Below are 26334 nucleotides of genomic sequence, written 5' to 3'. Positions count from 1 at the left end.
ACAGCTCCACCCCTCGCAAGCGTCCTATTTGCGCTGTTGTTTACTTGGCCCACCGGCCCTGCTTGGATTGGCGGAGAAGCCTGGGTGACGACTCGGTTATGAGTTGGTACTTGCTCCCCTCCGGATGAGAGAGCCAACTCCCCACGATGTTCAACTCGGTGCTTCTGCTGGCAGATGGGCTAGCTAGCCCTGCTCCCGTGTTCTTCCATGTTGATGTTATTGTTGCCTCGCCTCTGTCCCTCACCGAATCGGCCGCATAGACTGACCACTGCAACGGCTTCAATCCCAAGCAAGGCAGCAGAGGGGTTATCACGCTATGAACGCTGCAGAGAGAGGAAGAGAGCCTGGCCATGTACTGCTACGCTGGTGACTTTCTGCGCGTGTATGCGCATCGCGAGCACCCCAGTCTCATGTCCGCGACGACGACTCGATGGCCAAGGCTTGAGGGAGGGTATCGTGCCCGTCGCCTTGGCACTCCCAAGGATCGCCGCGTCGCCTGCATGACAGGGGACATCACGCACAACAACTACCGTTTCGCCGATATACCCAACGCCCTAGCTGGGTCACAGGGCTTCGGACGCGGTTTTCTCTTCTGCTTTCCCTTCGTGTTCAGTGTTGGGACCAGGCTGGGGGAGATCTTCAAGAATCGACGATGAAGCTTCGCCGTTTCGCCAAACGAGCCAATGGGGGGGGGGGTGGCCTGGTCGTTTAACTGCATTCGTTTGACCGATGGGTTAGGGAACTCCGTGTTGATCTGCGGTTTTGGGACCACCAAACCCAGGCCCGGCTCGCCTCATTGGCATCATCGGTCTCGCGCTGTCTGTCAATCTTGTCCCCCCTCGGAGCATCTGATTTGGCCTCTCCCTGTCCGCGTGACTGACAGGGCCTCTGGCCGATCCCCGATCCTCTTCTGGAAGGAGGACTCGTCAGCGCGTAATTTCCAAAAACACCGAACGCCCAACGGCTAACTGACTGACCTTGACTTGATAGGTAAGTCACTCCGGGGCAGTGGTATTCACTCGTTCTATGCATGATGATAGTACGAGGGGAAAGGAGGTCACCTGGTCACATGTGATGCGATGGTCAGCTGTTCACCGCTTCTGCTCATTTTTCTGAGACGGGATAATCTATCCTCTTGGGGGAACAGACGAATCTGTCTGCAACAAGCCTGGAAAAGAAGGCGAGCGGAAAGAGCAGACTGTTGCATGGCTCCCGTCGGCCTCTGGTCACTGGTGGTCAATCGTTCCTCGCCGAGATCTACGAGGCTCGGAGGACGAGGGTTGAGAATACTGCAACTGAGGAAACCATGAGTGGTAGTCAGGTCCCCAAGCCTGACTCCTCGGCTCGGTGCAGTCTTTCGCTCTACTGGTTCAATATTGGTGATCGTTGCTCGCTCGCTGGGATCTACGAGGCTTCGAGAGAAAAGTCGAGAGCATTGTGCTTAGGAGAAAGCTACGAGTGGACGAAGCCAGGCCCTCTCCTCAAGCCTCGCTCCTCGGCTCGGCGTGTAGCCATTTGCTCGCAGGTATGATTGATATCTAATGACCGTCTCAGCTACGCCGCCAGCATGGTTCGGCATAGCCCTCAGCACACTCTGGTATATGTTTGAATTGGGCACAGCTCTTTCTAAGCATCGGACAAACAGCGTGCGGCCAGGTTGCTGTTGAGCACTTCACCGTCCGCCAGTACTAAATGACGACAGAGCGAAGCCAGATATATTCTGTTTGAGAAGATGGGGCTTAACATACCGGGTGCCTGACCCAAGATTGTAGGTTTGTACGCGAGGAATGGTTATTGGCCATTGGGTTGTCGCTTGGGCGCTTTTGAAACGGCGACAGCCATTTGGGAGGGCTCTTGACGACCTATCCCCTCCGCCACGATGCGATAGGTCGGTCGACTTTGGGTACATGCGTACCTCTCTTGGTTGGCATGTTCTTGTCGGCCTTTGCGCTGCATCTCTGGGTGGTATCGATGCGATACTGCTCAGCTGCACACCCTCTGTGAACCCGGGGTACTGATCACACGATATAGCAGGTGGGAGTTATGGTCCGTTCCGAGGCATTTTGTGACCTCGGGATCCAGCCGTATCCGCTGAGCACGAGAAATGCTGAATGCGTAACGCGTAAGACCTCGGCTCCCGAAGAAGGCGACTTATGATAACTAGTGGTCGTTGCCGAGATCTACGAGGGTTGGAGAAGAGTCGAGAGCATCGTGCTAAGGAGACTACGCGCGGAACCACGCCTCCTAATAAGTCTGGTGCCCGCTCGGTGTGGTCGATTACTGGTATGACGATAGCTATGATAGCTCTGGTCTGCCTCAACTACACGCCAGCGTTGTCTGAGGTAACTCTCAGCACCGTAGCAGGCTATTGCAGTTCAGGAGATTCTGCCACTGTTGATATACGGAATAACGCCTCTTGGACCGTCCAATACACGTCTAAATCGGAATCAACGTTCGAGAACTTTTCAACGCTTCAGATTCTCAATAGCTATTCCAGCGTTGATTACATACGAAGTACACGTCAAAGGCTTTGACAGGCGTTTATTCCAGTGTATGGTTGTGCTACGGCTGGTCTGAGCATTGATTAGAGACAGCCTTTTCTCCTACGGTAGGTATCTTCAAGCATCGGACATGTAAAGGGGCGCATTCCGGCTTCTCACTGTCCGTTCATACTCGTTCCTCCGGAGGGGTCTTTGCTGGTATGAAGCGGCTGGAGGGGTGCTGAGAAATCAAAAATTGCTGTGTTGTCATTTGATATTGACACGTGCTCAGCCTTAGCAAGATGTCTAGTTACCACCTGACACGAAGCAATACGAAGGGATCACTATTCGGAATCCTACTGTTCGAATTTGAGGTAGAGATAATGCGCTGTTGCATCAGGCCGAAAACACTGTCTAAGAAGCGGCGCCAATCTCCTTCCGCGGAGACTGGCTGGTAATGGCTGTTCAAGATCGATGAGGCCGACCAGATGCTGGTACTCAACAAAACCCTGAATACGAAGGATCGCATATGACTTTAACTTCCCCAAGGCGGGATGCCAGTTGGTGTTAACCTGCCTGCTGATCCCGGTTGACAACGGTTGCCGCGCAAAACACGAGCCAAGGCCCTCCCCGACTCAAGGGGATGATCCCCAATGACAGGGAAGAGGCGTTTCGTTTCTCATGTTTGAGGCATTTGGTTTCGAAACATTCTCTTCCCCGGGCTTCGTACGTGTTTTCGTCTGATCTCTAAAACAGCGGGCTGAAACGACGTCGACCTGTAACCTACAGCACATAGCATTCACAAAAACAGATTTGGGCCAGTCGGCGACTTACACGGCGTCCGAGACAAGTCTACAGAGTACAGCGCGCGGCGATAATTGCACAGCGCAGGAAGACGAGAAATCCCAGCAGTGCTACCAAAGATCAGACCAGACTCCATATATCTGAGTACTGGCAATGTTGGGCTGATACGAAAGATTTGCGACGAGGCAAATTTGTCTTTGGCCGACTGCAGCGCTAAGCATGGTGGCGCGGCACGGTCACCATCCAGTGAGTGAGTGGGATTTGAACTTGGATTCGCAATTGCGACTTCGTCTCTTCACAGCCCACGAGACCATTGTTTATCGTCTCTTGGCACGGAAGCGGACCTGATGTTTCGATACGAAGGTTTTCATGGCAAACCCGCCCGGCTGGGTGGAGAGCCGACGACGACTAGGAAGAGCACGTGAGGACGAAACAAAGGCACTACCACCCGGTGGGTTGGTTCTATCAATCCAAGATACCTATGCGATGCTACTGGAAGAAGCAAGTTGTCGTACGGTTGCCCGGCCACACCAAGTCGTCTCCTCGGGAGGCGAGAGGAGCGAGCAAAAAGCAAGTTCCGCATGGCTGTACTCTACGCTACGAGGAACCCACCAGCCTACTTTTTACCAACTTACATGCCGGCGACATGCGCAACTACGTTACATGGCTAGGTAGGTATGCATTTGAAATACCAAGGTTGGCATTTTGCGCCAAATAAGCTTACTTTGTTATACCTCGTCGATCCCAACGGGCAGAGGCGGGATCATCAATGGCTCATTCGGCGTTTCAGGGATCGGGTTTCGGAGGCATTTTTTCATTCCTTGCTTTACTCCCTCACCCCCCTTCATCCTTCACTTGAGACTGCAGATGCGCGATGCAGGTTGGTAGTAGTGAGTGAATACATACGAACGAAACGACCTCCCCCGCTTGCCGGCGTGGGACACTTGACACTGCCCTTGGCTTACTATGGCCGTCTGATCCTTGCGATTGGTTTCTGGGGACGCGCACTATTGTACTTGCTACAGACTAACGTTGTCGTTGGCGGCGCAACCGCTTTCTAACGGCGGGAGACTTCAGACGATAGAGGATGATTAATGGAGGAGTAGGAGGCGAAGCTGGCAACAGCAGGCTAGATGTCATGTCCCTCCGGGCCGAGGACACAAAACTGCCCTGCCATTCGTCATGAGCGAATGAAATCGTCCCTGTCGATCGGCCGAACTCCGAGCCTTTGTTTCTTGTTTCGGAATCTCGGGTTGCACACTCTATCTACATATCATAGGCCAAGATGTGATGATGTGCGGCCAGGAATCCCAGAAAGCGTTGTTGTTGGGGATCTTTTTACCCCGCGGGCCTAGAATTCTTGGAATGAGCAAGGATATAGGCAGACGATGGACAGACGTGAGCCTCCTTCCGTGTCATGTCATCAACCTCCAGCTGCTGCGTCCTCTTTTTCTCTGCTTCGTCAGAGTTTTGACCTCGGAACTCTGACCACGCAATCCATTCGACACACATACATACATGCTATGCTGCTGAATGAAGAAGTGTTGACTTTGACTTTCTTTCGGGACGTGGGCTATTATTAGCAAGCTCAGCAGCTTGGCGAATGCCGCCGCATATACTCAACTTGAGCGGTGAATGTCGTAAGCCCAAAAACAAAAGCTGAAAAATCCAATGGCGAAACTGAGCGAGTCGTTTTTTTGCATGTGTGGGTGTATGTGTGCGTGTAACTCCAACCCCCCACACGAACCATATGCGTCTTCTTGACGATGCATGAGTGACTGACTACATACGGACTACAGCGATTGATTCCGACATGGTTAAAACTGAATTACCGAAGCAACGGCGAGTCGGACGGGGACGGGGGGTTTCGAAGCATGCGGGCGTGAGGCTGGTAATGGTAACCCAACCTACTACCTTACCTACTGGATTCTTACGTACGCTGAGTCGCTACCAAGCCAAGCAGTGGCATGGGAAATTTGAAATGTATCGTGTGGTAGTAGTCCCAGTCCCGGGGCGGGCAGGAGGGGGCGTATTGCTGCGCATTTTTTGGCTTACCATCCCCCCGCCGTTTTCGTACACACCGTCCATCACGAGGCATTCCATCCTACCATCGTACCCTTGAAGCGCGACCCCTCACTTCAGCCCCTCAGCCGTTTGACATAGATACCGACCTGCATTAACGCGCACATTCCACACGATGGAGATTGGACGATAAGATGCTGACCGACAACTGACGATGGATACGGGGGTTTCACGGAGGAGACGACAACGCTTCTTCTTCTTATCTCTGCGCTTACGAATTGCCTAATTATGCATGCAATAACAAGCGGTGTCACTAGCGATACCCCGCGTCTTGGTAGGAGAAGCAAATGATTGTGCCAATCCCTGAACCGTGCCGGCGGGAGCGAGAGAGAGAATTAAAAACAAAGCAACGGTTTCTGATTTACACCTACCTTCCCGGACTGAGGTCTCTACGCGAGAGAACGGGCGGGGTATATTATTATATGTAGGAGTTCGGGCCAGACATTGATTGATCAGCCGTGAAACACGACAACGCCAGCGATACGAACCCTTTCTCTTCTTCACTTGCGTTGCCCCAGCAAAGGAAGAGAGCCAGAGCCAGAGCCAGAACCAAAGGGCGCTGGACTGCTGGAGGTGAGTAAAGGAGAGAAAAAGTGGTCAAGGTAACGGTGAAGCGGCTCGCGGTAGGCTATGCGATTGGCACAGCACAGACAAGAGTGCCCCCGCCGTCGAGTTGCGCCCCGTCGGGGTCGTGCAATCCAAGATGGGCACCAGGGAAAGAGAAGTTCTAGAATGAATGGGCTTGATTCGACCAGCGAAGCCCAGGTCGCCAAGAAGCCTAGTAGGAAAGCGTTGCGCGGCGTTACGGTGCGGGTATCTATCTCGAGAAAGCACACCAGGCACCGCCCATTCTGGTCCCCCGGACCACGAACCCGGACCATCGTTGATTGTCGGGTGGATATGTAGAGGAGACAGGGAGAGTGGGCTTCGGCGTGGGACCCTGCCTGCACCTGCACCGGGGAGAAGCAGATTGATCTTCCGCCCAGACCGACGTTTTCTACAAATCGTTGCTTTTCTAACCTTAGATGCAAATGCAAGTGTTTGCTCTGGTCGATCGTCACCCGCATTGTCTGTTCGCCGCCGTTTTTCATCGTTGCTCCATCCCAAGGTCTGGAGGTCGGTCAGGTCGACCGAGTGATCTTTGTAAGTGAGCTGTAGAATAGGGCTGAGCGAACAAAGGTCAGGACAAAGACGGAATATCGTAAAGAAGAGGAATATCATAACTTCCACAGTGTCAATAGAAGAAGATCTGCTAATAGCTAGCTACTAGAAGATCGATAGATAGAGGCACGAGGCATGAATCGAAGCTTTGATTATTGGGAATTACGGTGTAAATTGAACAATCTCCCCGCTCATTTACCTATGCTCACCTGTTCAATCGTTCAATCACATCCATCGTGAGCTGGCCTCTGGCCCCTTTAGCTGGGTCGTTCGTTCTTTTTTCAATAGCGTAGCGTCGCGCATCTCGAACCATTTTCGGAGACTTCCAACACTGGGATTGGACCACCGCAGTCCAGAGAGTCGGCCACCTTGCTCACTCGCTGACCTGACAACACACACACGCACACACTTACACACTCACTCACCGGGTCACCTCTACTCCGTACCTTGTATCCTTTGGGATCCCTGGGGACATATCCGTTTTCAGAAGGTGTGATCTGATCTGATCCCGTCAGCTCTCTAGCCTCTAAGGAGGACCCCCTTTATTACCCCCCCGCTCCCCTCCCCCCCCACCCTCACGTGCAATTCATTGGTCCGCCGCTCCCAGCAGCGCAGCACCGCCCATCCCTTCCTTATCCCTCTGCGGCTGCTGAAAGGAGCAGGTGAGGGAGGCTGAACGCTAGATTGGGTGCAGAGCCCAGAACCCAGAACCCAGCGCCCAGAGGCAGAGGAGAAGGCCAAGGGCAGGCGGGCAAGAGAGGGGGTAAAATAATTCACTCACTGCTCAGTGCTTTTCACTGCCACATGCCAGCCTGTGGGTTGTGAAAGAAGAACATTGATGATAGTCCGTCTCGTTCTTCAATGGATGTATGTAATACAGTAGCTCTCGAAATGCTAGCCTAGCTTAGCTTTGTAAGTAAGTAGTCTGCGGGCTTTCGCTACACCAACCTTCTAGTCTGTTTTGGCTTTTCCTGGGGGAAAGGCTTGGGAGAGGAGAGTTTTGCTATTCCTGTGTCTCATCGCACCGTCAGGGAGAAAACCCAAAAACCCCCCGGCGTCGTCGTCGTCGTCGTCGTCGTCGTCGTCCTATCTCTTCCTCTATCTCACTCACCCACTCACTCACTGCCCCTCGGTGTTACTGCTTACACTCCAAACTCTCCAATCCCAGAGTCCCCGAGGTGACGAGCGGGGAGTAACCCAGCTGCGCTCATTACCACGTACAGGCAAACTGCAGCAAACATTCAAATTACCACCATCCCACATCACTACCAGACTACATTCATCCGGATCTGACACAGACGCACCCTGATCCACGGCGCACACACACACGCATCCCATCCCGCACTGCTCCAACTCTCGCAAATGAAATAGATTGAGATACCCGTTCCGTACACAGAGCCAGCCAGAGGCTACTGCTAGTGTGCGTATCCTTCTTATCATCCATCCGCCGTTCTGGGCTCTTGGATTATTGGGAGAGGCTTCGCTTCTTTCTCTTCTCTTAACTCCCCTCCACATCTCCACCTCCACACTTTTGATGCCGCAATATCCGACTCCCTGTTAGTTATTCCGAGCACGCTCTCCTGCTCTTTATCTGCGACCGCCCGGGCTACCGCTCCCGCTACCGCCATCCATCGCCGACCGCCAAAACTTGGAAACAGTCCCATTCAATTTCCATTTCATCATCATAGAGACGCAGCTGTCATTAGTCCACTCCTGAAGCTAAATCCCAAAGCTGCATGCAGATAAACATATACTACTCCTGCAACCCATCTTATAGCCGTTGGGCACATCGTCGTCATTCCCGGCGCCATCATCATTCCACACCATATCCATCCAGATCCTCTCACCTCTACTCTACTCCTCCTTGATGTTTTCGAATTGTTCTAGTAGAAGCTGAGGCCACCCAACCCCCGTCGCTCGCTCTGAACGGAACCAGCAGCCCATCCACCCTGGTTCCCTCGCTGCCGGGGTTCTCTCTCATTTTCCTCAGTTCACCCAAAATTGCGGTTGGCACCTGCGCTGCCAATAGTCCGGCCAAGCCGAAATCAGTTCCATTGTACGCGACTGAACCCACCACAGTTGATCCCAATGTGTGCATTTCGGTGACAGGCCCCCCCCCTCCTCCGCTCTGGCTGTCCTGCGCTGGAGGCGTGCCCCCTTTTGCAGCTCCGCCCTTCTGGTCCCCTGGCACCTGCCTGCCCTGCCCTGCCTCCAAGGGAAAGGAGAAGAAGAAGAACGCTGGACAGTGTGCGGATACCCATCTTGCGATCGCTCTGTCGGGAGAGGGGTGTGGAGGCAGATTGGTTCGGACTGTATAAAGACAGCCCTGGGCGGCGCGCGACCTAGTCAATTCCGGTTCCGACTACCACCACGACGCCGGTAGCCGCGACGCGAAACGACACGAGATTAACCTGACGGCAGCTGGATTGCGTTGTTGCGTGTGTTTCCGGGATTGACTTTTTTTTATTTTTGTTTTTTTATTTTTACTTACTCACCTAACTTCCAAGTCTGTTATTGTTGGTGTTAGTGTTGTGTCGTCATCGTCATTACCATTCGCCAAAATGACCTCAGTTCAAAGCTTTGGTGGTTTGAGGTCCATCCGGTCCAGTGAGAAGCTGCACAAGCCCAGGAGTAGTAAGGTGGTGAAGCCAATCCTCAAAAAGCTCTCGAGCCAGTCGGAAAAGAACTCGTTAGATTTGGACCGCGCCTGGGATGAGCAAGATGAGCCCTTTCGCTACCAGAGCTCGGCCGGAGCTTGGGATGCGGCAGGCGTGGATGGCGCCTTCTATGCGAAAGACCTCAATCGAGCAGGTTCTACCAAGGACGTTAGCTTCGCTCTGGGCTTAGGCCGCAATTCGACCAGCAGCTCGAGATTCAACCAGCACCATGCTCGCTCCATCAGCGGTGCCTCGGTCGCGACTTCTGGCAGTGGAAACGGTGTTGCTGCTGGCGCCTGTGGAAGCACCTCGATTGCGCAGCGCTCCTTCGTCCATCCGTTCCAACAGATCCCACGAACGGCGACTCCTCCGATCTCCTACGCCAACTCGCTGGCTTCGTCCTATGTCGACAACCGCGATTACTCGCCCACCATCACCGAGGACGAGGACTACAGTTCGACCAACTACGACCTCGCCGACCCCACCACCAGTCACATCAGTCTGAATCACTACAACAACAGCAGTAGTATGACCAACATCCAGTATCGCCAGCAGCAATTACTCCAACAAGTCCCTACGAACAACCTCAATTCCCGCTCGCAGCCCAGTCTGAACAGCTCTGCCTCCAATTCTCGCCGATCGTCACTTACCCAACACCGTACCACCTCGTACTCGGAAGGCCCACGATCGCACCCGTCATCGCTGCGAATCAACACCACCGCGGCACGATCCATGGCCACGACGCCCGCGCAGTCCTCCCGATTGGCCAATGTGTCCAGCCAGACCGACCTCACCACCGTGGAAGTGTCGACGGGCGGCTCGCCTTCGCACCCGCCCCTGCAGAAGTTCACGTCACCCTCGAGCACCGTGTCGTCGTCGATCTCGCCCGTTATGCGTTCCTCTTTCGAAGCCGTCAACTTCCCGCGCCTGCGCGCGCGGTCGGATCTTGATACCGCGACGCGCCAGGACCACCTGCGCGAGGCGCGCCGCAAGTTCGAGGCGCGCGAGCAGGCCAAGGAGGAGAAGCACGCGCGCGAGCAGATCCGGCGCCGCGAGCGCGAGGACAACAAGCGCGCGCTCGAGGTCGAGAAGCTGGCGAAAGCCCAGCGTAAGGAGCGCGAGGCCGCCAAGCTGCGGCTCGAGGCGGCCGAGATGGCCGAGGCGGCGCTGCCGCACAACAAGCAGCACAACCGCAAGAGCAGCGGCAACAGCACGGGCGCCCTAGCATGACGCGCATGCGTAGTGGCCGCGCCAGCGCCAATGCTGCCCCCCAGCAACAGCAGCAAGGGCAGCACGACCCTGAGAAGTTCGCGGCTGGCAACTACGAGAGCATGGAGACGTGCTCGCCGCCTGCCTTTGGGCAACGGGCCGGCACTGCACGCACGCCTAGCTACGAGGCGCCGCGCCGCACGCACACGGCTAAGCAGAAGACGCACGGTGCTTGGACGGCTTTCATCCTCTGGCTGCGGACGCGGCTGTTGCGGCTCAAGAGCAAGCACCAATAGAGCCAGAGAAAAGAAATATTTACGTTTGGTCACATCCAGAACGCGAGAACATGGATGTGAACCAATGCCGTGCAGTTTTGGTTAGCCAGTCGACGGCGATCTCTCCTCTCTTTCAGGGGGTCGGCGATCTCATCGGCTTGGCTTGCTATATCTTGTCGGCGACTTCCCTTTGTGGCAATGAGCTACATCCTATGACCAACACACATACATATACGACAGACCCTTTGGCGCAAGTCGGTAAAGCAGCGGCCCCCCAAGAGGGGAGATCAATATACCCCTGCAGTAGAGCTGCAACTTCAGCGAAGCAAGACAGAGAGTCATCCAGGGGCCGGAGAGAGAAGGAGCGATCATCTTTCGACAGCAGCAGCAAATACCCTGGATACAACCGATCGTCGTTCTTCATACAGCTTCCTTCATCATCCATACTCCCACGCGTTATTGCAAGGCGTTTTCACGGGCAGGCATCTTCGACATTTTCTCTCGCGCACCTGGTTATTGCCTCTTCGTTGAGAAGAAGAGTGCATCGCACGCCTCCATCGACCTCATGATCATAACGGCCTTTACACCACTACATACTCATACACAACAACACTCGATCAATGCATGCATTCGACACATTTTGCGAACTCCATTTGGAATAACGGTGCAAAACAAGCTCAGCATTCCCACGCCTTCACAAACATTCCTCGCTTGAGACGGTCAGCTCAGGACAACCATAACAAACGGCGTTCATCCAGGTTGATTTCTGGTGTTTTTTGATCTTTGATTTTTTGGACAGCGAACACATTTTCATCCCGCATAAGCTTTTGGTGTTTTGGTGTGTGAACAGGCCATACATTTGGCAAAAACAAATCAACAGATGGCGCCTCTTCTTGCTTTTCTTGTTTCGCCGTTAAAGGATCGGAAGCAATAACAACAGGGACGCCTGGCGGCATAAGGGATTGGGACAGGATAGAACAAGTTCGTCATATCATCATCATCGTCCATCATGGTCTTTCTGGGTCTGGCTTGTGTCGAGGGGTGGGTTGCCTTTTTGATTGGCAAGCCCTTACGACGAACTGCCATTCCTATGCTTGTTGCGGTTCTTCGCGCGTTTTTTTGCACTGATTACAATTTTTTGCAAATTGCGACTTGGTTCCAGCAGCAGCCGACAACGTCAAAGGAAGACGAACGTGGGGACGATTGGATGGATAGGGGAGAGAGGGAGAAAGGTGGATCCTCGCAATGGGGATTATATAGAGAGAGAGTCGAGAAGACCAACAACCAAGCAGAAACAAAAAAGTAAAAGAAATATCATCAGCGATTTCACATTATCCATTACCTACTCGTTCGTTGCTCAAACCTTGTGTGACTGTGTGACTGTGACTATGACTGTGTGGCCCTATTATCTGCTTGTAACGCCAGCTGTTGGCGACCAATAGGGGCGATCTTGTTTTGTGTAAATGCTGAATGCTTCTCTTCGGGACACGGGTAGTTGGATTTGCCGGGCAGAAGGTAAACCGACGGCTTCAGTGTTGGGAGTGTGTCTTCATGCCATAGCATTGTCGTTGTGACTTGAGGGGTCTGCATGACGCTGTCTTATTTCTAGTACTTGCTTCGGCGCCCTCTCTCTTATACAGTAGTTGGGACGGCAAAAGGCGAAGCGACGGCTTCGTGCAGAAAATAAAAGAAGCTCCTTAAAGCAGTGTTGGAAGTGTCCTCATTCATAGCATCATCATCGTAGCTTAGGGGTTCGGTATGATGCTGTGTCACTCGCTTTGGTGCGTTCTCTTTTATCCAGTGGTTTCACTCAGGCAGAAGAAGAGAAAAATAGGGACCAAGGCATAAGGGAGGCATTGTTAACTATTATACACATCGTTATAACAACCGGATGATTAATTAGTTTCTATAGCCCTTCCTTCTGAATCCATCTAAATATGTTGTGACGGGTGAAACAGCGCCGGGTCGATCATGCATTGAAAGCTTCAAGGTCTAGATTCATGCGATGAACATCGTGGGCAAAGCCGTCCTTTGTGCGATGGCATGGTGCATGGCACACTTGACATACTTGCTGCATTTCCTGCCTGGTATATCTGTATCGCAAACTATTGGGCAGCCTTAAAGGACCTCGTCGCATTTTATAATACTCTTGAGTCCTGCGATATCAAAGTAAGCAGGGAGGTTGCAGTTGAGAAAGCTCAAGCAACTTAACACATGCAACTCCTTTTTCCACTGGGCGCCGGAAAGGGACTAGCGTAGCGGGCTTGGCAGGTGGATCAACAGGGGTCTTGGCGTCGGTCTTGGCTCTTTTCTGCTTAGGCCAGCTGGGCCAGCAAACCAGGAGCCAGGTTCTGGCCAGGTACGTCCCTGTTGGGTGATTGTCGCTCTGTCTCTCTCTCCGCAGAACCCTCCAGACGGGCAGATGAGATGCACTTGTTCGATTGGACTTCTAGACTTTTCTCCAAAGGATGATCATATAGAGTTTTAAGGGTCCTGGGAGGTAGATAGAGAGGGAGAGACATTGCTACGTATTTAGATGCATGAGACCTGAAGAAGCTATCATAGACATTATGAGCTGCAGAATCAAACCTAGGGGCTTGCTCTCGAAAGATTCCGTAGATCCGTTCGTTTTGAATGATGAGTTGCACACCATGACGCAGTCCATCTTTCATTTGTAGTGCTGGTGAGAGTGCCCTTGAAGCCCGCCGAGCCTTTTGGCGGCTGGGCATCACGGCCCCTGTCTATGCCGATTGGCCCCCCCTCTGCCCCCTTCGTCTTCAGGTGTGCAACGATGCCTGGCCATGCCACCGCCGGCTTCCTCAATTCGATGGGTGTAATAAGAGACTGGCTCCACTTTGTGAGAGGGAGCAGCATTTCATTCATTCAGGAGGCGAGTGACCGTGGTTAGTGAGCAGAGGTAGTCGTTCAGTTAGTTCCAGTCCAGGGATCAAACAGCAGCAGCAACATTGACCAATTCTCTATGTTGGACATTGCTTTCCTCATTCTCACCGTCGTCACACCCATACACGTACAATCTGCCACTCACTAGAAGGAAAGTCGATTGTCTTGTATGGTAGTACTGTAGTCTGTCCCGCAGCAGCAGACTACTGTGCCCTCCCACATTCATTCCTTTCTCCCCTCTCTCTCGTATTGGGACTGATTGATTTGATTGACTGAATCAATCGGTTGATCTCTGTATCCATCCATCATTTCCAGAGGCTACCTGGATACGGTCCCTTTTACTCACACAGCGTCTTGCCGCTTTCTTTATCCCTCTCCCATCACTTCTTGCCTGGATTGTGACTCGCCTTGTCTTGCCTTGCCGCCCCTGGCCCATTGTGTTTCGTTCTCCCGCTGCTCGCTGCTTCACCTCTGCGACAAGACATACCTTGACCGGGCACCCGACAAACAATCGACGACCTCCCCGTTCCAGTCGTTATCCGTACGCATCTTGTGTGTGCGTCGTCCCGTCATTTCGATCTACGATCATCATCGTTGATCAATCAATCCATTCATCGCGAACGACTCGAAGCGATAGAGAGGCAGGATCGGTATTTCTCCAGAACAGTTCGACACTTGGATCGACTTCTCCTCCACGCTTTTCGGCCCTTTACCCGTAAAAACAAGCAGCTTTAGAGCCGGCGGCGCATAATAACAACAAACTACGTCGCACCCATCCCATCTTTTCGAGACACCACCATGGTGAGGCTGTCGACCTCGCTGTTGGCGGCGTTGAGCTTGGGCGTTCACCAAACCTTCGCCGCCCTCGAAGTCGACCTTGACGACGTCGGTAGGTTTCCTCCTTGACAGCCCTCCGTCCACCCATCCATCTCCCCGGGCTCCCGGCCTCTTATTCTCCAGTAACTTCGCAAGCATATGCTAACCTGCGATTTTCCTCGACACCACAGAGTCCATCAAGCGCGCCGCCAAGAATGTCGCCGATGACATGCTCACCTTCTACCGGGGTGACGAGCCCGGCTGGGTGCCCGGTATTCTGCCCGGACCCCCTCCCGATGGCGATTACTACTGGTGGCACGGCGGTGCCATGTGGGGAGCCCTGCTCGACTACCGACACCACACCGGCGACAAGGACTACGACCGAATCGTGTACGAGGCCATGCTGTTCCAGGTGGGCGATGACCGCGACTACAACCCCGCCAACTGGTCCGCGTCCATGGGTAACGACGATCAAGCCTTCTGGGGCATGTCCGCCATGATCGCCGCCGAGGAGGGCTTCAACAACCCCCCGAAGGACCAGCCCCAGTGGCTGTCCCTCGTCCAGGCCGTCTTCAACGACCAGACCATGCCCGACCGCCGCGTCACCGAGGGCCCCTGCAAGGGTGGTCTCCGCTGGCAGGCCGTCCGCTACAACAACGGTTTCGACTACATCAATACCATCGCCAACGCCTGCTACTTCAACATGGGCGCCCGCCTCGCCCGGTACACCGGCAACGAAACCTACGTGAAACTGGTCGAGGCCACCTACGAGACCATCACGCGGCTCGGCTACATCGACAAGGACTACAACGTTTACGACGGCGCTCACCTGCCGAACTGCGACAAGATCAACAAGGCGCAGTTCTCGTACAACATCGGCCTGCTGGTCCAAGGCGCGGCGGCCCTGTACAACATGACGGAATCGGACAAGTGGAAGACGGAGCTCGACAACCTGCTCGACGCGACCCTCAAGGTGTTCTGGCCCCAGGGAGTCGCGTTTGAGATCTCTTGCGAAGGCCAACCCGGTGGCGGTTGCAACAAGGACATGGAGGCCTACAAGGGCTTCGTGCACCGCTGGCTTGGCTACACGGCGCAGGTGGCGCCGCACACGGCGGCCAAGATCAAGCCGATGATCAAGTCGTCGACGCAGGCGGCCGTGAAGCAATGCACGGGCGGGCCCAACGGGCGCTTCTGTGGCTTCCACTGGACGACGGGCGTGTTCGACGGCGCCATCGGCGCGGGCCAGCAGATGAACGTGCTGGGCGCGCTGACGGCCATGCTGATGCCGGACCACGGCGGCCCGCCGCCGCTGACCAACAAGACGGGCGGCACGAGTTCGGGCAACTACGACGCCGGCGGCAAGGCGTCGACGACCAAGGTGCTGACGCCGGTGACGGGCGGCGGTCGGGCCGGGGCCGGGTTCTTGACGGCGCTCATCATTGCGGGGGCGCTGGGGGCGTTTGCTTGGATGAGCACGGACGGGATTGCCGAGTAAAGTAAGAGGAAAAGAAACAGGTCTTGGAGGTTTCGTTCGCTGATTGTACTTGTGTGTTGTGTGTGCTCTTGCGGTTAGAGGGGAGAAGAGAAGAAAGTTTTCAGAAATACCCACCCCCGCCATTGGTTCTTCGTTGTGCGAGTGAGAGCAAAAGAGAAGATATACATAGGGGGGACGAGACAGCGCCATCGACTCCGTGTATTCTTAAAGTATTGGTTATAACATATGGGAAATGGCAAAGGGATATTCAGGCGTTCATGTTCAAGTTTGCGTTCGTTGGCTTTTTCTGCTCCCTTTTGTTTTTTGTTCAAGTGGAAGCTTCTGGCTGAACCGTTGTAAAACTCCCTCTCCCTCTCGAATAGGCAGGGGAGGAGGCTACGGCTAGGGGGTTGAGGCTGTGGCAAGCACGCGTGCTAGATGGCACGTTTGCTTTTGGTATACATCCTCCCGCTGCAGCAATTCGAGATCTTCTGTGAGTAGTGGCTTTGCTTATTCGATATCATTCGTCCTTGAAAAGTCGGGGATTTGTACATATTGATATATATCGTTAATGCTTTCTTCTTCTTCGGCTTTATCTACGAGAACTTGACTTTGCAACAATTATGTGGAACACATACAGACGAGGTCTTCTTCTGAGGGCAAGTCGGATAAGGGGGTTCTATGCTGACTTGATCGATCATACGTCTCAGCACTCACTTTTTACTGCGAGATGGGGGCTTAGAGTTAATACAGTGAGTCTGAGCAACCATGGCGAGGAGAAGATGGGAATCTGCTTCAGAAGCTAAGAGAAAGAGATACCTGCTCTGTCGAAGCGAACCGGTCGGCAGTTGAGACAGACAGTGCTGTGGTGGTCCTACTTTTCGACCGAGGTTTGACTGTATCGACCTGGGAATAGATTTACTTAAAGGAAGTCAAATTCGAATGTAAAGATAGCGACTTCTACGTTTCGCCTACCCTCACAACAGTTGAACGTTCGGTACCGTTTATTCATATATCACTCTGAGAGATATATATACCTGACGTGAAATAGTTAGACGAAACAGGAGGAGACGGGGAAAAGGGAGAGCTGTGTCGCAGAAGAGGCAACGGAACCTGTGTGAGTGAGAGAAACACCCGGCAACATCAGCTTGGTCTTCTGGCACTCATCCCATCCATCAACAGCAGCCGCATTTGATTGTCTTCTGGCCACGATGATGGTACCGAAACATGGGCCGAGGTATCGTCATCCCATAAAGTACGGCGCTTATCTCCTTCTTCTTTCCGGGATGTTAGCCGAATGTACGTACGGTCCCTAAGACTACACTGCTAAGACCCAGTCGTTGAAGGCGAAAATCGGTTTCTCTTTCCAGCAGACAGACCCCTTCTTCGCCTTCTCTTCTTTCTTCAGCTTCGACATCGGCGTCGGGCCTGTAGATGTCCGGGTCGCGGTGCAAGCTCGTATATGCGCACACGCTCATACTGCGACGCCCGTCGATCATCATTCCTGATTCTGTCCCGACGAACCAGGGGCCGGCGGAACAAGATGACTTCGCGCGGGATGCTGCCGGGCTTCGGCGTATGCACAGGCGCATCGCCTCCTCGTCCACGCACGGCGCGCATCTAGCGTAGGTGCGGCGGGCCCAGCACCGCGGCGTCGGTGCTGGTTCGAAGAGGATGGCGAGGATGGCGAGGCCTGCTGTTGCGGACCTCGGCCGTGGCGCCGGTGCTAGGCTTGACGAGGAGGAGGACGGTTGCGTCTCATCCACTCGAATAGTCGCTTGCCGACGCGGTGATTAGGAGAGAGCTGTCGGCGGCGCGCAGGTCGATGATGCGGCTGTAGAGATTGTTGGCGCGGGAGGATCGCCGAAAATTGTCGCTTTTCGTTGTATTTCTTCCTATTCTCCTCTTCCTCTGCATTTTCGCCTCAGTCGCTGCTGCTGCTGCTGCTGTTGTTTTCTCGTCATCCTCTCGAGTGAGCCGGCCCGCGCGCCTGTACACTTTGGCTGTCAGCCAGATCGGCGTACCGTACTTCTTATGTGCCGCACGATCTTGCAGATAACGGTTGCCCTTTTCGGTATTGCCATACTCGTGACAATCCGGACACGCGCTGGAGAAAGGGGCCCAACACACGTGGCCGCCAGCAGGGGGTGTCCAAGGCATATGCGATATACCGCGAGGAGGAAGCCCGAGATCGCCCGTTGGGCGGGTGACCATGTAAGTCTCAGCCGCTTCCCCTCAAGGCCATCCCATACCTACGAGGGTGTCTCTGCTTTTGAATCCACTGTTCCGGGTCTGGAGCTCGTTATGTCCCCCCAATATCCTACGGGGATGCCCAATAGGAGAAACGGATATCGCACCCTTCGTGCCTGGTGAAGATCATCTCCGCGTTCGGTATGCATACATCCATAAGGGGTGCCTCATATCTGCCGTGCCAAGACCTTCTTTCGGATGCGTGTACGACGACGAAGGCATGCGTGCTTCGTATATAGATAGAATGAGGCAATCTATCTGGCCAGGTTCCAGAGTCTGCAATGCCACTACACGGCTCAGGCCGCACCATATCTACAAGCGTCTCATCCGGGCAATTTATACTTCGGCAGCCATAAAGTGATGTGTGTGACGCTGCTACACCCCTATCTGACTTGTCATCATGCTGCTCAGAGGCTGGAGTAACACGAAGAGACAAGTAGCACCATTTCCCCGCACGTCGTTTACCGCTTTATATTGGAAAGAGAGTGCGATGGATGCATCTTAGTATTAAAATTGTCTTGGAACATCTTTGGGAGGAGGTCCTTTCCACACAGTTACCCTCATGCGCCAGTACCTTACGTATATTCGTACTTATAGTAATTAGGGCACCTTGCCCCTATGCATTGAAGTGCTGCCCGAAAGTGTGATCGTTGTTCTTCGTGAGTATTAAACGTCCTAGCCATAGCAGTCACACAGACCCCCATCTCATCCCAACATCTCTTCCCAATGACTGACACTGAGAAGTACGACGACGTCCAAGTCGCCACACAGGTTGAGGATAGCGCTCGCAGGCACGAAGTCGACTCCAAAGAGGACAGCCAGCGCAGCGATGATGCCGAAATCCTCAGCACCACCTCCAAGGGTAGACTGGTCGAGGTAAATCCGGTTTTATTTACTCCTTGAATCCCAATCCTGAGAAAGGGGCAAGTCTCTCTCTCTCTCTAATACTTACACTTGAGCCTTCCAGGGCTACATCGCCTACTGGCCCATCATCCAGTTCGGCTTCACCCTGCTGGCCACGTGGGAGTGCGTCGGCCTCACCCTGCAGCTCAACCTGCAGAACGGCGGCGCCTCCACCTTGGTGTACGGCACCATCTTCTCCGGCGTCGGCTCCTGCCTCGTCGCCCTGTCCATCGCCGAGATGGCGTCCATGGACCCGTGCGTCGGCGCCCAGTACCGCTGGTCCGCCCGCTTCGCGCCCGGCGGCGCCACCGCGCGGCGCTTCTGGGGCCTCTTCCAGGGCTCAGGGCTGGGTCACCGTCTTCGGCTGGATGACGGGCGCCGCCGCGAACCTCGTCTACCTGGCGCAGGGAGTCCTGGCCGTCGCGGTGCTGTGGCACCCCGAACTTAAACCGACGGCTTGGCAGACCGCCCTCGTCATGTGCGTCTTCGTCGTGCCGCCCGTCGTCGGCAACCTCTGGTTCCGCCGGATCGTCGCGCCCCTGGAGTAGTTCGGCGGCGTCTGCCACGCCGTTTTCTGGCTCGCCAGCATGGCTGTGTTGGGGGCCCTCGGCACGCGCGGCAGCCACGCCTCGGTCTGGGCCACACCCCCGGAAGCCGGGTAGGCTGGGAGGGACGCCCGGGCGTCGCATTCGGCGTCGGGCTGATGCCGCTCGCCTTTCCCGCCACGGGGTTCGACATCGTCATCCACATGAGCACGGAGACGCGCGACGCGCCATCCTGTGCGCCGTCGTGCTCAACTCGGCCATGGCATTTGTCTGGCTCGTCGTCGTCGCGTACTACCTCGGCGACGACGGCGGCGCCTCACTATTAACCGAATCTCCCATGGGCCTCGCCATCATGGGCGTCTACCTGCGGGTGACGGGGTCCCGGGCCGCGGCCACGGTGCTCGTGCTGTTCCACGAGGTCACCATGTACATCTCCCTGTACAACTGCTACGTGTCCGTGGCCTGGCTCGCGTGGACGTTTAGCCAAAACAAGGGGCTGCCGTTCTCTGGCTTCTTCGTCAAGGTGAGCAAGCATGACATATGCGCATTCTTTCTCTCTCGATGGACGATTAAATAGTCATCATGAAGTTAAAAACAGGTCTCCAGCCACTTCAACCAGCCCTTCCGCACCCTCGGCCTCCTGACCGTCGTCGACGTCGCGCTGGGGCCCTTCCGGCCGCGTGGCGTCGCGATCGTCACCAATATTCTGGCCGTCGTCTACATCCTGTACGTGCTCAGCTTCGCGGGCCTGCCGACCGTCATGCCCGTCACCAAGGACAACATGAACTACGCGGGGCCCATGATGCTGGGGCTCATCGTGCTCGCGCTGGCGGGCTGGTGCATTTCAGACAGGAAGCGGTTTCAGCTGCCCGATGTCCACTTCGATTCGTGAGAGGTATACATCTAATGGGAGGCTGCAGGGTCTCAGCAAGGCAGGGAGATGTTGCCCTGTATGTATTGACTCACATTGCTGTGTCTTGAAATAGAGTGTTGCTAGTTCATGTCAATTAGCTCTGGCTGGCTTCCCCTCATGGACCCCTCCTCCGTGACACTGCCCTGCCAGAAAAGAATCGATCTATCACATGACCAGGCGACAGATCAAAACACGTCGCATCATCATGTCTGATCTAGATGGCTACGATACTGCTCAGCCATTTCCAATTGTCTTCATCCCTTTGCTCTTTGCTATACGGTTATTGCAGTTGGTGGAGTGACCTACGTGACCTACTGGGAAATACGAGTACCCTGGTAGCCAACTAGCACTGTACACTTCATATAAAAGGTGTAGCCCTCGAAAGCGCAACCCCGCCAAAAACGTCCACCAGAATCATTCCATTTGATATTTCACCATGTCGGACAGAAAGCCCACCCTGCACCATCTCAATGTATGTGCCAGCCCAACAAGAGCTGCATGAGCGCTCTATATACTTACCGTGCGGCGCGATGTGACTAATTCATTGGTCGTTAGGACTCCCAATCCCAGTCGATCCTCTGGCTGCTGGAGGAGCTGGGCATCGACTACAACCTGGTCCCGTACCGACGGAAAAAGGGTCGCGCGCCTCCGGAGATGAAGGAAGTGCACCCGCGCGGCCGGTCCCCCGTGCTGGTCACGCACTCGGGCCGCATCATCACCGAGCGCAGCGCCATCGCGCTGTACCTGATCCGCACCTACGACGGTGCGGGCCGCTTCCAGGTCGCGAACCCTGTCCTGCCATCACCATCATCATCAGCCTCCTCTTCTGAAGGTGTTTCTGGGAATGGCAGTGTCGACGATGGCGAGGGCGACGATCTGGTCCGCGAGGAAGAGCTCGTCTCGCTCGGCACGGCGACACTGAACCCGACCGTCCTGTTCGCCTTCGTGCTCGGCATGCTGGTCAAGATGTCGCCCTTCTTCATCCGGCCCGTCATGGCCGGGTTCAACCTGCTTTTACGAAAAGCGTTCCTGGACGCGGAGCTCGACAGCGGCTTCGCGGAGCTGGAGCGGGCCTTGCTACGGCCCAAGATCATTACGAAGAAGACTAAACAGCAGCAGCACGCGCGCGAGTTCCTCATGGGCGGCCCGGACCCGACGCGCGCCGACTTCGTGGTGGAGTGGTACGTTGAATGGGCCGTGGCGGGCAAGCTGGTCGACCTGGACAACTACCCGGCCGTCGAGGCTCGGGTCGAGCGGTGCCAGTCGCGGCGGGCGTACCGTCGGGCCCTGGAGAAGGGGAACGGGTATGATCTGGTGCATGGGCCTTCGTAGGCTGCGGCGGCACAGTCTACTCGAGGGGCCAAGCAGTAGCCTGTGAGAAGTCAACAGATACGCGAAATTGCGATGAAGAAAAAGACTGGCTGTTAGAGGTGACGGCAACAGCAGTGTCAAGGATTGGCTGTTATGGTCTGTTTGTAAGTCTGCATGATTACCAAGTATACTTATTCATCGAATGCATTTGCCAAAAGTATGCATTTACGATGAAGACACTTTGTACCTAGCCATCTAGTCTTCCCACCGGTCAGGATAATTGTTGTAGATAGCTGCATCGGCTTCTAATTAACACAAGCGAAGACTCAGGTTACCTCCACAGACAATGAGACATTGAACCTGCAATGGTTGCTCACCAGAAGCTTGCGCCGTACATGTCACAAGATTCCTCTACCTGATTCGGGGGTAATCTTGTTATCAATACTTCATAGCGACGAACATGTTTGGGCAATTGCATGCATATCCTTCCAGTCCGCAGCCAAGGCGACGAGGAGGGAGCCGCCCCCCCCCTCAATCGACGACAAGGCTCCACCTCGGCACCGAATACTAGGGGAAAATAACATAGACACTGACCACCTCGTCCTGTACCTGGTCGCATCTCCCAACCGTGACATTGGACGCCCCGTGCCGACCCCTCGCGTTTTGGAGTGGGCGAAGCGAGGATGCGAGGGAGGGGTCTGTGCCGGTAAGCGCGGCTAGGTAGGAGAACACAGAGGTCGCACTGCAACCTCTCTCAGCACACATCAACACGATATTTCCGCCCCGAGGGACTGGCAACGGAAAGGCGGCAGCGGGAGTGCGAGGGTTTGCGGCACGGGTGGGGTCGCAAGGGGGAAAAGAAATCGGCCACTTTCAGTAATGAGCCCACCGAGACAGAGTCTTCGGCGGCTCAGATTGGTTCCAACAATCGAGACAGTTGCACCGCAAAGAATCAGTCCAGTGGGGTCGCTACAGCGGGGGTCGTCCAGTAAGAAAAAGGTGCCCGACGGACGGTTAAGCGTGCCGACGAACGAGCGCGCTTCTATTCATAGTTGCATGCGCTTTGGTATGGAGATGCCTGAATCCTATCGAATCCTACCATACGAGCAGTCGCTTTTGTCTCATGGATTTTTTACCGAGCTGTGCCCGTGATACTGGCGGTTGAATTGATATAAATGTTGGCTCACTCCCTCGTACGAAAAGCGCAAACGCAATTCTAGATAAACAGTTCATCATACCCATTTACTCATACTTCGCGACCAATCGTTCTCAAAGTTCTATCCATTGCCATCCCCAAAATGCAGCTCCTTCACGCTCATCCTTTCCCTCGCTCTGTGCTACTTCACTTGCGCCCAAAGTATATGCGACGACAAACCAAGCGGCAGCGTCTTTTGCGGGTAAGTCCATTCCATCCATCATCACCTGGCTCAGCCTGACATGGACCAAACCCAACTGACGATTTTCATTCACTCCAGGAACAACAACATGTTGATCCGATGCCGCGGGGACGGCCAACAGGAATGAGGTCCCCTCCAACTGCCGAGGAGCGTCGGGGTGGAAGTGTGCGAATGAGACAGACCCGCATTCTGGGCTTCCCTCTGCTGGCTGTTATCCCGAGCGCACGGTGCGAGGTGAAGCACGCAGACAACGTTAGACGATGGATTCGCCGACGAAGAGAGAGAGAGAGAGAGAGAGAGACATCGGCTTGAACATTGGAAATCGAATAACCGATCTAAATACTACGGAGTACTTTCTCACAGTATATATCGAAACATGGGCCCGTAATTCTCCACAGCAGCCGCCGCCTCCTCGCCCTCGCCCCCTTCGCCCACGTCCGTCTCTTCCGCGGCCGACGTCGACAGCGGCAGCGCCGCCGAACGACCCTGCGCCACCACGATCGCCACCCGCGCCCGCTGCTCGTCGAGCGACCCGTATCTTCGGTCGAGCTTCGCGTTCTCGTGCTGCAACAACAAACGGAGGCTCAGCGCCAGCAGTGCCGTGAAGAACATGAAGGCGGCGCAGACGCTCTGGCCCGTGACGTAGTACGGCTTCTCGCGCGAGGGAAAAATGTTGGTCCCCAGAAGCGGGCCGCACTGGCCGACGGCGTTGAGCATGACCATGCCGGCGCCGCGCCGCGAGTCGGTGCCCTGGTTGTTCATGACCCAGGGCAAAATATTACCATGGCGGGAACACGCCCGCGGCCGCGAGGAAGACGCCGGCGTAGCGCGCCGCGACCGACTTGCACGTCGCCAGCATGATGTAGCCGACGCCCGCGACCAGGCTCAGGCCCATGATCATGAGCCCGCGCTGTTGTGTGCGGTCGGCGATCCACGTCGTCAGCACGGTGATGCAGGCCGACAGGAAGAAGGGCGGGGCGCTCAGGCCCTGCGCGGTGACGCCGCTGAAGCCCATCTGGCTCAGGATCGTCGGCACGAATACGGGCAGCGACGCGTACGAGACGTTGCAGCTGAAGTACATGAAGGCCGTGAGCCAGGGCTTCGGGTCGCGCAGCGTCGCGGCCACGTCCTGCCAGTTGATGCTGCCGACGCGGGTCGCGGAGGCGTTGCCGACCTGGCGGACCCCGCGCGCCGTCGCCGCTTCTTTCTCGTTCGCGGTGAGGAAGCGCGCGTGCTGCGGCGTGTCGGGCAGGAAGAAGTACGCGACGGGCGCCATGAAGATCGTCGGTATGCCTTCGACCAGGAAGAGCAGGCGCCAGTTGGCCAGCTTGGGGTGGCCGGACGTGATGCCGTAGGCCAGGGCGCCGCTGAAGCAGGTGGCCAGGGGTGCAGCTTTATTTGGTAGAAATTGTTAGTGAGCGAGGCTCTTTCCAATACCGTGTTCTATGTTTTCCCTAGGTTCCTTCAATAGAAAAAAAAAGATGATATCACATACCGGCAAAATAGGCCAGAGCGGAACCCAAGCTCATGGCGCAAGTAGAAGAAGCTCAGCAGGTAGGGAATCCCAGGACCGAAGCCGGCTGTTTTGCTCATGTTAGCCACTTCTTCCAATTGACAAAAGTATCGAACTTTTGCTGTGGGAGCCGATCGCTCTCTCTCTCTCTCTGTCTCTCTCTGTTCTGAAGAAGAAATAACTCACCTTCACTAGCCCCCAGTAGGAACCGCAGCGCCATGAGCCCTCCCCAGCTGGTCGCGGCGGCCTGGCACGACGCGACGACGCCCCAGGCGAAGACGATGAAGCAGGCCCAGGCATGCGGAGGCAGGACCTTCCACATGATGATGAGGAACTCGAAGAGGATGTAGGGGATGTAGAAGATGGTCAGCAGCCAGTTGTAGGCCGGGCCGTCGAGGTGGAGGTCGTCCTCCATGCCCGCGATGCGCGCATTCCTAGGGGACGTCGATGTTAGATTTTGCTCTATTTTGTTTTTGGTTCGGTCTGTGTAATAGGCGCCTTCCAAATGAAACGCCGAGAATTCGAGATGCAAAACTGCGCGCGCGCGTGTGTGCGACTCACCCAATGTTGGATCTGTCGAGAAAGGACAAGAGGACTAATCCGGGAGTGGGTTTGCGGTTAGTTCTACCGAGCTGGTACGGTACGGTGCGGACGGTGTGGATGCGCCGAGAATCTTGGCAGGACCACTTACACAGGAATGAGACCAGTGGAACTATGCGATAATCAAGCTTTCTGACAACACTTTGTTCCAACGCATGATCGACGACGGCTGTGGCGGCACCTGCTTTGGGTTCGGTTCGGGCAACAGTGCCCTTTTCGGGATCTTGGTCGGAATCTTGCCGTTTCGGGACCGCCATCGTGATTGGCGATGCTTGGCAGCGAGATTATTTAGAGGTAGAGTCCCCTTGTTGCTAATACAACTTCAATTTCCCTAGTGGCCAATCTGTTCACTTTTGCCCAAGTTCAAGCACTCCTCCAAGTGAAAGATTGATGGGTAGTAGAGGGAGAGGGGAAGGACTCTAACCGGCTCTGGTGGTGGAATACCATCAGCTACTTAAGACACGGCTTCCAGGGCCCTGGCCCCTCGGCCTCCAAACTTTCTGATGGAGGGTTCGTTCCAATAATGGCCCCGCCGGCGGTGAATAATCCATGGCTGTTTTGGGGTCACGGGCTCGTAGATCGTAAAGCAGTTGAGTAACTCCGTCATCCCGGCAATCTAGGATCCAGCAAGTAGGGCGGGGCTTGGCGCCGGCTCAGGCCAATCGTTTTCTTCTCTTCACCCTCGTAAGTGCCGGAACTTGTTCCTCGCGCCACGCGGGGTAGTAATTGACAAGCAGTATTCACAGATTGGAAGCGGGCTCAACGATGATTAATACTGGATGTCTTTAGGTAGGTGGAAGTTGTGAACTGGAGTTGATATTACGCCTTGAAATGACCAAACCATGTAGTATGATAAGGGCGTTTGGAAAACACCTATGCGACTGTCAACTCAACTCAACCACAGTTCTTTCAGCTTCCCATGCCCATGACTTAATACATAGGTTATCTACTGGCAAGCATGACCATGCCGCTATCCTAGGACCACTACTCCAAAACCATACACACACGGAACTCTGTCGCGGAAGTTCCGGTGTGCTTGTGTT

The 26334-nt window shown here is 54.9% G+C and overlaps 9 protein-coding genes across 9 annotated transcripts; 6 read left to right on the top strand and 3 right to left on the bottom strand.

The window, feature by feature from the left end:
• Positions 1-146: 146 nt before the first annotated feature.
• Positions 147-656, top strand: PG994_008521 (uncharacterized protein; the record flags this gene model as incomplete). Its single annotated transcript, XM_066859930.1, has 2 exons — positions 147-215; positions 330-656. 2 exons carry the CDS (start codon positions 147-149, stop codon positions 654-656), a joined length of 396 nt encoding a protein of 131 aa, XP_066713519.1.
• Positions 657-9088: 8432 nt separating this feature from the next.
• PG994_008520 (uncharacterized protein) lies at positions 9089-10689 on the top strand (the record flags this gene model as incomplete). The annotated part of the gene is made up of 2 exons (XM_066859929.1): positions 9089-10408; positions 10465-10689. 2 exons carry the CDS (start codon positions 9089-9091, stop codon positions 10687-10689), a joined length of 1545 nt encoding a protein of 514 aa, XP_066713518.1.
• Positions 10690-14367: 3678 nt separating this feature from the next.
• On the top strand, positions 14368-15880 carry PG994_008519 (glycoside hydrolase family 76 protein; the record flags this gene model as incomplete). Its single annotated transcript, XM_066859928.1, has 2 exons — positions 14368-14458; positions 14577-15880. 2 exons carry the CDS (start codon positions 14368-14370, stop codon positions 15878-15880), a joined length of 1395 nt encoding a protein of 464 aa, XP_066713517.1.
• A 1297-nt stretch (positions 15881-17177) lies between these two features.
• PG994_008518 (uncharacterized protein) lies at positions 17178-17479 on the bottom strand (the record flags this gene model as incomplete). Its single annotated transcript, XM_066859927.1, has 2 exons — positions 17178-17287; positions 17332-17479. 2 exons carry the CDS (start codon positions 17477-17479, stop codon positions 17178-17180), a joined length of 258 nt encoding a protein of 85 aa, XP_066713516.1.
• A 138-nt stretch (positions 17480-17617) lies between these two features.
• Positions 17618-18073, bottom strand: PG994_008517 (uncharacterized protein; the record flags this gene model as incomplete). Its single annotated transcript, XM_066859926.1, has 1 exon — positions 17618-18073. One exon carries the CDS (start codon positions 18071-18073, stop codon positions 17618-17620), a length of 456 nt encoding a protein of 151 aa, XP_066713515.1.
• A 762-nt stretch (positions 18074-18835) lies between these two features.
• PG994_008516 (uncharacterized protein) lies at positions 18836-19560 on the top strand (the record flags this gene model as incomplete). Its single annotated transcript, XM_066859925.1, has 3 exons — positions 18836-18985; positions 19077-19267; positions 19350-19560. The coding sequence occupies 3 exons, from the start codon at positions 18836-18838 to the stop codon at positions 19558-19560; spliced, it is 552 nt and encodes a 183-aa protein (XP_066713514.1).
• Positions 19561-19816: 256 nt separating this feature from the next.
• On the top strand, positions 19817-20449 carry PG994_008515 (uncharacterized protein; the record flags this gene model as incomplete). The annotated part of the gene is made up of 2 exons (XM_066859924.1): positions 19817-20080; positions 20156-20449. The coding sequence occupies 2 exons, from the start codon at positions 19817-19819 to the stop codon at positions 20447-20449; spliced, it is 558 nt and encodes a 185-aa protein (XP_066713513.1).
• A 457-nt stretch (positions 20450-20906) lies between these two features.
• PG994_008514 (uncharacterized protein) lies at positions 20907-21802 on the top strand (the record flags this gene model as incomplete). The annotated part of the gene is made up of 2 exons (XM_066859923.1): positions 20907-20942; positions 21026-21802. 2 exons carry the CDS (start codon positions 20907-20909, stop codon positions 21800-21802), a joined length of 813 nt encoding a protein of 270 aa, XP_066713512.1.
• Positions 21803-23535: 1733 nt separating this feature from the next.
• PG994_008513 (MFS transporter) lies at positions 23536-25548 on the bottom strand (the record flags this gene model as incomplete). Its single annotated transcript, XM_066859922.1, has 5 exons — positions 23536-23928; positions 23975-24570; positions 24878-25125; positions 25253-25286; positions 25383-25548. The coding sequence occupies 5 exons, from the start codon at positions 25546-25548 to the stop codon at positions 23536-23538; spliced, it is 1437 nt and encodes a 478-aa protein (XP_066713511.1).
• Positions 25549-26334: the final 786 nt, after the last annotated feature.

The sequence above is a fragment of the Apiospora phragmitis genome (assembly GCF_038363925.1).
Source record: "Apiospora phragmitis strain CBS 135458 chromosome Unknown utg000008l:1.0-3514335.0:1.0-3519231.0, whole genome shotgun sequence".
Taxonomy (NCBI): Eukaryota; Fungi; Ascomycota; class Sordariomycetes; order Amphisphaeriales; family Apiosporaceae; genus Apiospora; species Apiospora phragmitis.
Note: the sequence above shows the minus strand (reverse complement) of the source record. Positions and strands in the feature narration are given on the sequence as shown.